We start from the raw sequence: 14,605 nt of genomic DNA on the forward strand, positions 1-14,605 counted from the left end.
CTCCCTCTCTCTCCCTCCCTCTCTCTCTCTCTCTCTCTCTCTCTCTCTCTCTCTCTCGCTCTCGCTCTCACTTTCTTCTCTCCACGCTCTCGTCTCTTTTCCAGGAATCCCAAATTCTTGCTTTGTCTTTTTTCCCCCCACAAGTCAATTCTCATCTCTGCAGTCCCTGTTTTCCAGCTCAGCTCTAGGCCATCTTCACACATCCAAACCCAGGCGGAAGTCTTCCTTTCTCAGAAGGAAGCTGTAAATAGTAGTTTCCCTCTTCCATTAAGTTCCCATTTTGCAGGTGGGGAAAGGAACGGGCTCCGATCGGTAAAGTGGCTGTGCCTCATCCTTCCCTGCCTCCTGCAACTGTGGATTCTCGCCTTTACGCCTGGCTCAGTGTGTCTAGGGTTTGAGTTGGGAGGGTTACCTGACCCTGCAGGGGGGAGGCTTAGAAAGATAGAAATCCCAGGTGCTCGGGTACCACCTCAGGCTAATTGATCAGGATCTTTGCATTGGGGACCCAGCATAGGTATCCTTAAAAAGCTCCTCAGGTGCCTATGCTGCCAGGGCTGAGAAGTGCACCCTGGGCAAGGGCTGACCTCGTCTCTTCTCAGCCATTGACCTGTGTGCTGAAGGGGCCCACGGCTGTGAGCACCACTGCATCAATTCCCCCGGCTCCTATTTCTGTCGTTGTCAGCCTGGATTTGTACTTCAGCAAGACCAGAGGAGCTGCAGGGGTGAGTCTGCAAGCCCCCATTCCCCAGCCCTCACCTCTAGCGTCCTGCCCTGAGGCCTCTGATGGCTCCAATCAGAAGCAACATCTTGCTTTTTTTCCCTTCTTCCACCAGTCATTGACCACTGCAGCTTCGGAAATCACAGCTGCCAGCATGAATGTGTTAGCACCCTTGCAGGGCCACAGTGCCTTTGCAGAGAGGGTCACGACCTGCTGCCTGATGGGAAGAGCTGTCAGGGTAATGAGCAGTCCTCTGCCTTCGTGGGGAGGGTAGGAACCCAGGCTGGGGAGGTCCACCCTGACTCATCCTGCTCTCTCTCCTTTAAGTTAGGGACCTGTGCAATGGTGTGGACCATGGCTGTGAGTTCCAGTGTGTGAGCGAGGGCCTCTCCTACCGCTGCCTGTGTCCCGAGGGGCGGCAACTTCATGCAGATGGCAAGAGCTGCAACTGTGAGCTATGGGTGGGGGTCATTCTGTCTGCTCCTGCCCCATTGCCCAGGTTCTGAGCATCCTTGTTGTGGCTTAAGGATGTGGTATGAATACATGCATCAGGGCAGCCTGCTGGAGGATGTGCTGTGCCCTGCCTCTGCTGCTCTCCCCTCAACCTTCTCTCCCGCTAATCCTCTTCCCAGGGTTAATTTAAACATTCATATTTGACCACATTGTTCCTTTCCTCAAAATCCTTCTGTGGCACACCAGTGACTCCAGAATAGAGATCGAATGCCTTACCCATGAGTTTTTCAAATGGTGGTCACAACCACATGAGTGGATAATGAACTCAAATTACTGGGTAACAACCCGCATTAAAAAAAAAAAAAAAAAAAAAGGAATGGAAGAGAAAACAGTCTCCTGTCTGTAACAGTCTCCTGTCTGTAGAAAGAGTATTGTTTCACCAAGCTCATTTAGTTATATGTGAGCATATATGTATGATGTGAATCATGATGTATTATTATCATTATCATCATTTTTTTTTTTTTTTTTTTTTTTTTTTTTACTGTGGGTTGTGGTCAGAATTTTGAAACTTCTGTCATAGCTCATCAACACTTTAGCTTCAGCCAACTTACCAGCCTGACTCTTTCCACACTTAAACATTTTTGTCATAGTAGCCCCTTCTTGAATGTGTTGCAAACTTGCCAGGACCAAGTTCCCCTGTTCTGCCCCAGGCCTTTGCACATGCTGCTCTCACTTTCTGGAGAGTCAGTCTCTCTCTCTCTCTCTCTCTCTCTCCCTCCCTCTCAGCCTTCACAAACTCCTCAAGACTGCTTTAGTCTACTCAGACTCCTATGACAAAGTACCATAGGCTGATTGGCTGTCTTCGGCAGTTTCATGTTGCTGTAACAAAATACTCGAGGTTGGGTATTTATAAAGAAAAGAGATTTATTTAGGTCATGGTTCTGAAGGCCCAACATTATGGCACTGGCAACTTCTTGGTTTGTGGTGAGGGCCTCATTGCTGATGGCGTTGTATAGAGATGAATTACTTTACCCTTCAGGACCTCAATTTATAGAAAATGGGGGCAATACTCAAGGTTACTGGGTGTGTTGAGAATACATATACAGTACCTTTCCCAGTGCCTGGAGCCCTGTAAACTATCAGAAAATGGTTTTTTGTTGTTATTGTTATTCTTATTATTACTACGGGTACAGTGCCGAGAATTGTGTCTGATACATAGTAGCTGATCGCTAAATGATAACTATAGTGGCTGCTGTTGCTGTTGGCTATCTAGGTTACTTAAGAAGAGATGCTTGTAGCAGAGTGGTCTGTGCTAAGCACTAATACATGCTGAAAGCTGCTAATGATGTCGGTTTAGCACACTGCTGGGCACAGCACGGACTCAGTACACGGCCTCGATTCTACAGGAGTGTTTGCGAATGGATGGCTGGGTGGGTAGATGGTAGTCAAGGATCTGGCCTCCACCCGAGCCTTCTTGCTGGGCAGGGTGCCGCGAAGGCCACGTGGACCTCGTTCTGCTCGTGGACGGCTCGAAGAGTGTGCGCCCGCAGAACTTCGAGCTGGTGAAGCGCTTTGTAAATCAGATCGTGGACTTCCTGGATGTGTCCCCCGAGGGCACGCGCATCGGGCTGGTACAGTTCTCCAGCCGCGTGCGCACAGAGTTCCCCCTGGGCCGCTACGGCTCTGCCGCGGAGGTGAAGCGGGCGGTCCTGGCGGTGGAGTACATGGAGCGCGGAACCATGACCGGGTTGGCGCTGCGCCACATGGTGGAGCACAGCTTCTCCGAGGCGCAGGGCGCGCGGCCCCGCGCCCTCCATGTGCCGCGAGTGGGCCTCGTCTTCACCGACGGCCGTTCCCAGGATGACATCTCCGTGTGGGCAGCGCGCGCCAAGGAGGAAGGTGGGCTCGGCACGGGACTTGCTGGGCCGGGATTGGAGTGCGTGCGGGAAGGCAGCTTTCCCGAGGCTTTGGGCCCCTTCTGAGTTCTCCAGTCCCGTAGGTATCGTCATGTACGCGGTGGGTGTGGGCAAGGCGGTGGAGGAGGAGCTGCGCGAGATCGCCTCGGAGCCGGCTGAGCTGCACGTGTCCTACTCCCCGGACTTCAGCACCATGACACACCTGCTGGAGAACCTCAAAGGCAGCATCTGTCCGGGTGAACACATCTCTCTCGGGACTCCTCTGCCCTCATTGCCTAACCTCTGGTAGCGCCCCTTCCTACTCACCCCTCGCCACACCCTCCTTATAGAGTTACAGCTAGCGATGGACTCAACTAGACATAGCATTGTTAGTTAAAGTGTGGTGTGTGGCCCAGTGGCGAGTTAGCACCCAGTAGCGTGTTAGAATGCAGCGTTTCCAGAGCTTCCCAGACCTAGTGAATCAGCATTTGCACTTTACCAAGACCCTCGGGTGATTGTTATGCATATAAAGGTAAGCACTAGATTAGCCTACCTGTCCCCAGATCAGTGGTGCTAATGGAGCCACAGCATATGGCCTCCGAATTTGTTGAAATTTAACTTTGTGCACTTGGCAGAGTGGCAGGGTGTGTTTTAAGTCTGCAAAGATGTGTACAAAGAAGTGTGGCCCACAAAGGCAACCCACCTGCTTCACGGAGTCCTTAGCTGAGAGAAACGGGATCAACTCTACCTGTGGAGGAAAAGGGGCTGGTTGAATCCGGGGTACTGTACCTTATAGGTGATGTGAAAAATTTCTGGGGGGAAATTGTTCCTGTAGGATCTTTAGACTCTACCCCCGGCATAAGGTGTGACTCTTCTTTCAGATTATCAGGCCCCACCTGATAAGAGATAGGTTTGGTGGAGCGGGGCTGAGCCTGGCTGTATGTAGGTATGTGTACACACATTTCTGTCCTCCCAATGCTAATTCTAATAATTAGCCAGGGCATCGAGAAGACATTGGACTAGCTGCTCTCTCAGGGCCTTCCTTGTTCTCGTACATCTCCTATGGCGTGACTTTGGAGAAGTCCCTTAACCTCCACCCTGCCTTAACTTCCCTCTTTTGTAGCAGGACAGGGTACTGCCTGCCCCAGATTGCCTCCAACTGCAGAATTGGAGGGGATGTCTGGGGTCTGTGGCTGAAGTTCCTTAGCAGTTGGCTATGTGACCCTGGGCAGACTGCTTCTCTGACCCTTGTTTTCCACATCTGTGAAATTAGAAGCCTTGATGGGACCGATATTGATACCCTCAGCAGCATGACATACATAGCTTTAGGGTACACACAAGACAGATTAAGAGGTAACCTTTAAATCATAATAGCAGCTCTGCGAAGGCAAAGTGCTGGGCATTGTGCTTATTCATTGCCTGTAATATTGATACAATTACAGAATTTCAGTGACTTTAAAACACTATCTATGGCAAGATTCACCCTTAGTTTATTTACGGTTATGAAAAACAGGTGCAAAATGTAGTTGCAAAGCTCCCTTCCCCCCAGATGTTGAAATGTGTAGGGAGAAAGGCTTGATCGTGTTTCTCAAATATTAATGAGTGTTAAAGCCACCTGGAGGGTTTTGTAAAACAAACTGCTGCGTTCTAACCCCAGATTTTCTGGTGCAGTAGATCTGAGGTGGGTTGGATGATATTGCACTTGTGATAAATTTCTAGGTGCTGCTGATGCTGCTTTTCCAAGGACCACACTGTGGATCCCTGGTTTCTGGAAGTGTACTAGGAAGTGTTTACTCATGGCGGGCAGTGTCCTAGATCCATGCTTTCCATTAAGGCAGACAGTGGCTACAGTACATGTGGCCGCTTAAGTTAAAATAAAGTAAAAATTGAGTCCTACCATTGAACCTGTCCTGTTTCAAGTGTTACATAGCCACATAACCACATGTGGCTTGTAGTAATTGCATCGGACAGGGCAGATGTAGAAAATTTCCATTGTTGCCCTAAGTTTCACTTGGAGAGTGCTCCGTGCTCTGGACTCTTGCTGCTCAGTGTGGTGCATGAGGCAGAAGTCAGCAGCAGCATCACTTGGGAGTTTATTGGAAACACATTCTCAGCTCCTTCCCCATTCTGGATCAGAATCTTTTAAATTTTATTTATTTTATTTTTTATTCTGAGGGTCAAACTCAGGATCTTGTGCTTGCGAGGCAGGAGCGGTGCCACTGAGCTAAATCCCCGGTCCCAGAATCTATATTTTAACAAGCTCCCCCCGATGATGCCGATGAGCATTAAGGTTTGAGACACTCTCTGAAAAGTCATTGAATCCAAACAACCCCCCAGTGGGTCGGTCTCATTATCCTCAGTGTGTAGAGGAAGAAACAGGCTTGGAGAAGTTGAATGGGTTTTCTGGTACCTCCCAGCTGTCCAAGCCTGTCTGAATCCAAAGCCCATACATTCGACTCCAGGCCCAGTGGAGCTGACTCAGAGGACCAGTGTAAGGGCCACCTCGGCCTCCTTCAGTTTCTCTGTCTGTTCCCTTCCTGCAGAGGAGGGGATCGGCGCCGGGACAGAACTTCGGAGCCTTTGCGAGTGCGAAGGCCTCGTCGAGTTCCAGGACCGCACGCTGGGGGCGCTGGAGAGCCTGACGCAGACCCATATCCTTTGGGGCGCAGGCGCTGGCTGAGGGAAGGCGAAGGGACCCCAACCCCAGCGGCTTCCTTAACCACTTACTGGCCCAGCTGACCGCTCGCCTGGAGGATCTGGAGAACCAGCTGGCCAGCCAGAAGTGAGGGCCGCGGGTGGCCCGGGCCCGGTGGGGACCCCGCGCGGGCAGAGTCCACGCCTGGACTGTCGGGGGAAGGCGCTGGCGGGCTCCCAGCGCTGCGCTGAGCTGGCCTCGCCTGGACCGGGAGCCGGACTTCGGGAACGCGGCCGTGTCCGGGCGGGGGGGCTGCTGGACCCTCACGCCCTCGCCACGTGCTGCGCTGTTCTTTGTTGGATTTCTTTGTTTTCTTTTTCTTAAAAAAACAGAACTGGTTTCCGTGGGGTCGTTTTGTGGGCCTTGCTGCCCTGCCAGGGGGAAGGGAGGCCAGACTGGGCGCGCTCCATTGGCGCCCGGGTGGCGTCTCCTGTGAGAAAGGCTCATTGTGCGGGGGTCGGGCTGGGGAGCTGGGGACCCGCGCTGCTTCCCCCTTCTTGTTTATTCAGCCGAGAACAGATGGCTTCTTATGCAGGATGTGTGTGTGTGCTGGGGGGCGGTGTTCCAAGGGGAAGCCTGGGGGTCTGAGCGATGTTCCACCTCCCGCACCCCCCAACGCAGCGAACATCTCACTGAGGCAGTGCCCCGGAATCTGGCTCAAAAGCTGTGGGAGAGTTGGTGCAAAAGTGGGAGGCAGCGACTGAACCCCTAAGTGGATGAAGCAGGGACAAATAAATCAGTTTTGTCCTGATTTTATCTCCCTCCTGCGACAGGTGGGAAGAGAAGGAGGTATTAAGTAGGACCCCTGGCCCAGCCTGTGGCCGTCCGTCCCTCTGCCACACTCCCCTGCAACAAACAAAACACATTTCTCTTTCAGTAAAAAACACCAACTGCTACCATTCCTCAGGTGCATGTGAGAGACTGCAAAGTTTAAAATGCTTCCAGTTCTGGCGTGGTTTTAGGAAAATTACTGTGGGTTTGTTCCCTCATTGATAAAGTGTAGATTCAACTCGTTACCCTCAAGGGTAATGAGCCGGAGGAAGTTCTTCTAAGGTATGTGACGAAGTGTGTGGTACATATCAGGCCCTCAATCATTCTTATTAATTGCTGGCCATTAATTATTTTCCAGTAACAGCTAACATATTTAGTTTGGGGCACTGTATTAAGTGACTTGCGAGTACAGTATTTTCATTTTATCCTCACCATGACTTTATGAGATTTAATGCCTTTAAGCCAGGCGCGGTGGTGCACCTCTGTCATTCCAGCACTCTGGGAGGCTGAGGTAGGAGGATTGCAAGTTTGAGTTCAGCCTGGGTGATTTAGCAAGACCATGTCTCAAAGTAAAAAAAAAAAATTAAAGTAAAAGGGCTGGAAATGTAGCTCAGGGTGAAGGCTCTGGGTTCAATCCCTGGTACTGGGGGAAAAATTTTATTGATTTAACATTAACATAGATTTAACATTTAACATTGATTTAACACGTGAAAATGGAGACACAGAGCAATTAGCTTTCCCAAAGTCACACAACTAGTAAGAAGCCGACCCAGGATATACTAATTTCCTGTGGCTGCTATCACATATCACACATAGCCATACACCAGGGAGTGTAAATACAGCGGAACTCTTACCTTATAGTTCTGGAGGCCAGAAGTCCAAGATGGGTTGGCAGGGTCGCATTCCTTCTGGAGGCACCTGTTTCCTTGTCTTTTCCTGCTTCTGGAGGCTGAATGCCTTGGTTTATGGCCCCTCCACCCTTCAACCCCTTCCGTCTCTGTCTTAGAAGGACTCTGTGAATATATTGTGGTGATCTGGATAATCACAGATAAGTTCCCCATTTCAAACTTTCATGTTATGATACCTACAAGTCCCTTTTGGCTTGTAAAGTGACAGGCTCTTAGGGACTAGGATGCAGACATCTTGGAGAGGGGCTTATTCTGCTTAGCTCACAGGGCTGAAGCCAGGCTCACTGACTGTGGTCGCCTTCTGCGCCTGGCACTTTGCTAGGCTGGGTGAAGGAGACACCTGACTGAGAAAAGTCCTTGAGGAGGGGAGCTTAGGGCTGGAGGGGACAGTGTCCACCCGACTGTACCTACAGCAGAAAGAAGGGGCTTCAGAGAAGAGAAGGAAGCACTAGGCAGGTAAGGAGAGAGAAATCCAGGAGGAGATGGTCTTTGAGCTGGAACGTTAATAGGCAGCCGTGAAGGATTCTATAAGTGAGTGAAGAATCAGTGTGCATGGTCAGGAGTGACTTGAGCACGTGACTGGGGTGTTCAAGGTCTTACCTGGACGTGAAGGTCAGATACGCTGATGTGCTGTGGATAGCACGTGGTGGGAAACCTAATCTCGCCGACCCTTTCATTTTACAGTTGGGGAAATTGAGGTCTAGAGGACAGAATTGGTTGCTCACATAGTGAGAAAATACCAGCTGGACCAGGCAAAAGCATGGGATGGGACAGCAGACAGGAACAGAGCACTGCACCCAATGCGGGCACTGTGGGAAGGTACAAGCCAGGCTCCTTCCCTCCCTGCCCCTGGCCAGCGCTGCCTTCTCTAGGATTTTTTCTCCCCTCTTTTCTCCTGCAATCTCACTAGTGGCCACTGGATGGCACCCAGAGTTCTGATTTGGAGCTGGATCCCAGAGCTCTAGCAAGCATCCTGCCCTGGTCTGAGAAATAAAACTATGTGCTCCATTTACACCAAAGATTTCAGAATAAAGAGTTCACCAGACCAGAGTTGGAGTCAGGGTGACTCCAGGATGGAGGTGGGCATAGGAGGTGAGAAGACAGAAGGGTTTCCTCAAAACCAAACCTGTCCTTGAAACACTGGTCTTCGTTCTCTTTTCAGAGTGGGAGGTAACATCAGCTTGGCTTCCAACATTTTGTGCGACCAGAAACTTTTGTGAGTCTCTCTTAGGGGTACTTGTACTTTAAAAGAAGTCAGGGAGGAAGAGAGCAAAGGTGGATCCAAAAGGAAAACTGTTTATAAAGGGATTTCAGGCAGCCGGGTCCATATACGTGGGCTAAACTCATCCTGTTTCAGATACTGTGCTCAGCTCTTCTCCCTGCGATTATCAAGGCTATACTGTGTGGTTAGAATAATCACTTCTATTGGACAGTGGAGGCAAGTGAGGTCAGAGAGGGGATGGGAGGCACCCAAAACCATGCAGCGAACTCCTTGATGTCCATCCAGGGTTGTTCCCTGGATAGAAGGGTCAGAAATGGACAGAATGTTTGGGGTAAAAGTGAAGACCTTCTCTTGACCCAATATCAGCTACCTACAGGCTGAAGGTCTAGAAGGAGAGAAAGGATTTCAGGAAAAACTAGCACGACTTGGAAGCCCTTTGATCCTGGATTCAGCTGCATTCCACAAGGGCAGGAGGAGAAAGAGGATGGGGAAAGGTTTTGGATGAATTGAGGAACAACATGATGATAATGGCATTGATAATCTCAGTGGCTGGTGCTTGGGGCAATTCACAACGCCATTCTATGTTATCCACAAGTAATCAGAGCCATGCAGTCATCCTGGGAGGAAGACAAGGCAATGTGGCTGTTGCTATTGTACAGAAGGGGAAACTCAGGCTACCGAGGGAGAGTAACTTGTTCAAGATGACATGTCAAATTACTCTCAGTGCTGGACAGGACCCAGGCTTCCTGGTTCCCAGCCAGTGATCTCACTGCCTCACATGGGCCACATCTGTGACTGGCCGGGGAGAATGGGGCCTTTATGAGAGCTGCAGCTCAGCCATGCCTCCTCCCAGTTTCAGGTTGATCGCCAGGCAGAGGTTTGGATTGGAGGCTAGGAGTATCAGAGGACAGAGGACTCTAGAGTCAGGGGTAAACTCCAAAGCAGGCATGCATCCTCCAGGCTTCCTGACCCCTCGTTCTGACCTGCCTGTGGCTGATCCTGCCCCAGGATCGTGTGTGTGTGTGTGTGTGTGTGTGTGTGTGTATGACACCATCTCTCTTGGAAAAGGACCTCACTCATGCTGGCCTCTCTCCATGCCCTCCTCTTAGCCTGGTTCAGGCTTAGCAGATCCTCTGCTCAAAGAAAGCAAGCATCTTTTGTAAAGAATTCCCACTGAGCACCTCCTGTGTGCCAGGTTTTGTGCTGGAATTTCCTCCTCTTGTCATTTTTGTTTGAGAAGCACCTCACCCCTTTCCCATGGGTTTTATGTTTCCCAGAACCTTCCCATTCTCATCTTTAAAATGGGTAGTAGGTCAGAATTAAAACTGCTTTTTAAATTCATCAGAGAAAGAGTTTTGTGGCTTTTAGATTAGAAAGTACAGCTATAGCCCCTGAATTTTGCCATCTTTTTGTTTGTTTTTTGAGACAGGGTCTCACTATGTAGTTGAGACTGACCTGGAACTCACTGTGTAGCTCAGGCTGGTCTCAAACAGCGATCCTCCTGCCTCAGCCTCCCGAGTGCTGGGATTACAGGTGTGCGCCACCACGCCCGGCTTCAATTTTGCCATCTTTAAAGTAGAAGCCTACATATTACTTACTTTAAAAGACATTTTAAAAATTAAAAATTTTTATTAGTGCATATTAATTGTACAACATATTGTTTCATTGTGGCATTTTATACATGCATATAACATTTTGATCTTATTATTTCTTCTATTACCCTCCTTTACGCCCCATCCCCGCTTCCCCTTACTCCATTTCTCTTGTGTAATAGTAGTCTTCCTTCTACTTTCATGTCATCTTTGTTTTTTGGAATTTTATTATTTTAGATTCCAAATATTAGGGAAAATATGATACTTGTTTTTCTCTAAGTCTGGCATGTTTTGTTCAACATGATCTCCAGTTCCATCTGTTTATCTGCAAATAACAAATTTTCTTCTTCATGGCTGCATAATATTCGGCTGTGCGTATATACCACATTTTCTTTATATGTTTATCTGTTTTTCGGCACCTAGGCTGGTTCCATATCTTAGCTATTGTGAGTTATGCTGCAGTAAACACGGATAGACAGATATTCCTATAGTATGCTGACTTTAATTCCTTTGGGTATATCCCAAGCTTTGGGATATCTGGGTCATAGGACAGTTCTATTTTAACTTTGAGGAAACTTGATACTGATTTTCACAGTGGCTATACTAATTTACATTCCCATCAGCAGTGTAGAAAGGTTCCTATCACCCATATCCTTGCCAGCATTTATTGTTTTTTCAGAGTAGTTATTCTGACTGGGGTGAGAATTTATTTGTTCACTTAACTGGGCTATTTGAATTTTTGGTGTGAAGTTTTTTGAGTACTTTTCATATTCTTGATATTAATCTTCTGTCAGAAGAGTAGCTGGCAAAAATTTTCTCCCATTTTGACTGGTCTCTCTTCATTCTGTTGGTTGTTTCTTTTGTTCTGCAGAATCCTCTTAATTTAATGTAGTCCCATTTGTTGATTAGTGCTAGTGTTATGGAAGGAATTGGTAAGTGACACACAGAGAGGCAGCAGAATGGAAGTAAAATAAAAAAGTTTATTCTGTTGATGGGGGTCTATCACACTTACTAGCAGTGCCCTGATCGACCAAGTACTGGGTTATAACTTCCTCTTTTATAGGGTTTTACAGCCTTAATCTCATTCGGGTGGTTACATTTCATTCTCACAGTCCACATGGTTGATATATGAATCATGGTCGCAAGACAGTTGAATTTCAACCCAGGGGAGTTTACTTTTAAGATTCATCCAGCTGTCTATTCTAGCCCAGGGGAGGGGGCATTCCTAGTCAGGAAAACAAAGTGGTTATTTTCCATAATGATGGTTCTTTTTCATCTTTACAATCATGTGGTTTAAAAAACTTTTGAGCTAGGGATGCTTGCTGTGTGTGCCCTGTTATCTCAGGATGAGACTAGATACCTCCAGTGTCTGCTGATTCTGAACTAAACAAAGCAAACTGCTGTTAGGGATGGCAGAAGTCATTTTACATTGTGACATTTCACATGTTTTTGCTATTAAAGTTTTCTCTATCACTATTATTTCTTGTGCTGTTGGAGTCCTATTCAGGAAGCCTTTGCCTGTGCCTATGACTGTAAGCATTTCTTCTGTTTTTTTCTAACACTGTAGTTTAAGGTCTTATAATTTTTCTTAGGTCTTTGCTCTATTTTGAATTAATATTTGTAAAGAATGAGAGAGAGAAAGAGAGAGAGATCAGTTTTATCTTTTATAAATGGATATCCAGTTTTCCTAGAAACATTTTTTAAAGAAGCTGTCTTTTTTCTAATGTGGTTTTAGCCCTTTGTCAATAATCAGATGATTGTGGTTGAGTAGGTTTTTTTCTGTGTTTTCTATTCCATTTCATTGGTCTATGTCTATTTTGTGCCATGCTTTTCTGATTACTATAGCTTTGTAGTATATTTTGAAATTGGGTCTTGTGAGACTTCCAGCACTCCTCTTTTTGCTTAGGAGCTTTGGGTATTCTAGATGTTTTGTGTTTCCACATTAATTTTGGAATGGTTTTCCTAGTTTTATAAAGAAGTAGTATTCTGATGGAGGTTGTATTGAATCTGGAGATTGTTTTTGGTAATATGGCCAAAATTTTAATTCTGCCATTCCATGAACATGGGGGACCTTTCCATATTCTTGTGTTTTCTTTCATTTCTTTGTTTAGTATTCTGTAATTTTAATTGTAAAAGTCTTTTATCTACTTGGTCAAATTGACCTCTAGGCATTTTATATTTTTGAAGCTAGTGCGTATTTTTTTGTTTTGTTTTGTTTCCAGTACCAGGAATGGAACCTGGCCTTGTGCTTTTGAGGCAGGCATGGTGCCACTGAGCTAAATCCCCACCCCCAAAGCTATGGTGAATGGAATTTTTTTCCTGATTTCTTCCTCAGCTGGTTTATTGTTAGTGCATAATTTTGTGTCCTCTACTTTCCTGAACTTGTTTATTAGATCCAAAAGGTTTTTGGTGGCATCATTAGGGTCTTCTAAATATAGAATCCTATCATCTGTAAAAAAGATAGTTTGGGTTATTCTTTCCCTACTTGTATCCTTTTTGGTCTTTCTCTTGGCTAACTGTTGTGCCTTAAATTTCAAGTAGAATTGAGTGATGACAATGGACATCTTTGTTGTGTTCTTGATTTAAGAGGGAATGTTTTCAGTTTTCCCCCACTGAGCATGATGTTGGCTATACATTTGTCAGATATAACCTTCATTATGTTGAGATATGATCCCTATATACTTAATTTCTTCAGGGCTTTTAGCATGAAGGATGTTGAATTTTGTCAGTCTTTCCTGCATCAGTTGAGACAAGCATACATTTTTTAAACCTTGATTCCATTTATGTAGTATATTATAGTATTGATTTTCATGTGTTGAACCACCCTGAATTGTTGGAAAGAAACCATCTTGATCATGGTATATAATCTTTTTACTGTGTGGTTTAATTCAGTTAACAAGTATTTTATTTATTTATTTATTTATTTATTTATTTGGTACTGGGGATCGAATTTGGGCCCTTGTGATTGCGAGGCAGGTGGCAGAACCACAGAGATTTTTGCATTTGTGTTCATCAAGGGCATTGATCTGTAGTTTTCTTCTTTCTTCTTGTGTTCTTGTCAAGTTTTGATGATAGGAGTGATTTTGTCCTCATAGAAAGAGTAAGGAAGTATTCTTTCCTTTTTCTATTTCATGGAATAGATTGAGGAGCACTGGTGTTAGTTCTTCTTTAAATGTCTGGTAAAATTCAGCAGTGAACTTGTCTGGTCCTGGACTGTTATTTTTTGGAAGACTTTTTAATTAAACTTTAATCTCATTGCTTTTTGTTCATCTATTTATGCTTTCTCTATTCTCTTGGTTCAATTTTGATATCTTTGCATTCAGTTACTAGAGCTTTATAAACTGTAGGAGGTGTAATAGTGCCTCTTTTCATATTTCTTGTGTTTCTCTGTTGAGATCTGTGCATTTTTTGGTGATAAATATCTCTTCCACTTTTATTTGAAGGGGTTCATAGTGACCAGTGTTCCTTTGAAGACTCAATTCCCAGTAACACTCAGAGAAGAGAAAATAAACTGCAGTGACAAGGATGACACAAAGACAAACCAGTTACTGATGTACAGTAAAAAACAATTAAAAGTGGGGCAACATACTTTCCTGTGCCTCTTCTGTCTCTCTTAGATAGAATCTATTTTTTTTCTCAATACATTTCTCCTACTCTTAACCTCAGTTGTCCCTAGAATTCATTCTTCAATTATAGAGAACATAAACTTGAGATTTGGATATCTAGCAGGCTGGGAGTTACATTTCCCTTACATTATTTGGATTACTTGGTACCCTATATCATGTGGAAGTCTTTACTGAGATAATTGGATGGAGAGGCTGCCAAACTCCAAGAAATCATACAGATGGAACCAACAACAAATGTGCTTAGACTCTTTTTAACCAAGATTCACCAGACTGACCTGTAAAGAGAGTTCATAACTATTAAACTACAACATGACTATCTGAGCTCCATTAGATTTGCTCTCTGGAGAGGGCCCTAGCTGCGGCCTGCCTCACATTGACCATTCTCATCTTGAAGCAGTTAGATGGAAACTATGCCCTTTCTCCCCTAACCACAGTTAGGAATACTTCAGAGGGGGACTATTGTAGACAGCTATGTTAATAAGAAAGTATTATAAGCCAGTTGGATGGGACTGGGCCCTCGGCATAAAAAAACAATTTAGCTCAGTGATATGGTGCCTATCTGGCAATTGCAAAGTCCTGAGTTGGATCCCCAAAACAAAAACAAAAACAAAAAACAAAAAATGATTGAGGCACATTCCCTGAAAGTTGACAATGAAAAGAGAAAAATTACTATACCCACGTACTTTCCCCAGGGATGAAGAACAGTGACTGATCTTCTAAATAGT

General features: G+C 45.9%; 1 protein-coding gene across 1 annotated transcript in view; it reads left to right on the plus strand.

Moving 5' to 3' along the window:
- Matn4 (matrilin 4) overlaps positions 1–6,914 on the plus strand; it is a 12,151-nt gene extending 5,237 nt beyond the window's left edge. The window contains exons 5-11 of the mRNA XM_010631488.2: positions 600–722; positions 834–956; positions 1,046–1,168; positions 2,657–3,070; positions 3,171–3,323; positions 5,610–5,717; positions 5,794–6,914. Coding sequence (XP_010629790.1) covers positions 600–722; positions 834–956; positions 1,046–1,168; positions 2,657–3,070; positions 3,171–3,323; positions 5,610–5,717; positions 5,794–5,852 — 1,103 coding nt within the window. The 3' untranslated portion in view covers positions 5,853–6,914. The remainder of the gene's footprint in view (positions 1–599; positions 723–833; positions 957–1,045; positions 1,169–2,656; positions 3,071–3,170; positions 3,324–5,609; positions 5,718–5,793) is intronic.
- Positions 6,915–14,605: the final 7,691 nt, after the last annotated feature.

This window comes from Fukomys damarensis, unplaced genomic scaffold (assembly GCF_012274545.1).
Source record: "Fukomys damarensis isolate Sample0158 unplaced genomic scaffold, DMR_v1.0_HiC HiC_scaffold_22, whole genome shotgun sequence".
Classification (NCBI taxonomy): domain Eukaryota; kingdom Metazoa; phylum Chordata; class Mammalia; order Rodentia; family Bathyergidae; genus Fukomys; species Fukomys damarensis.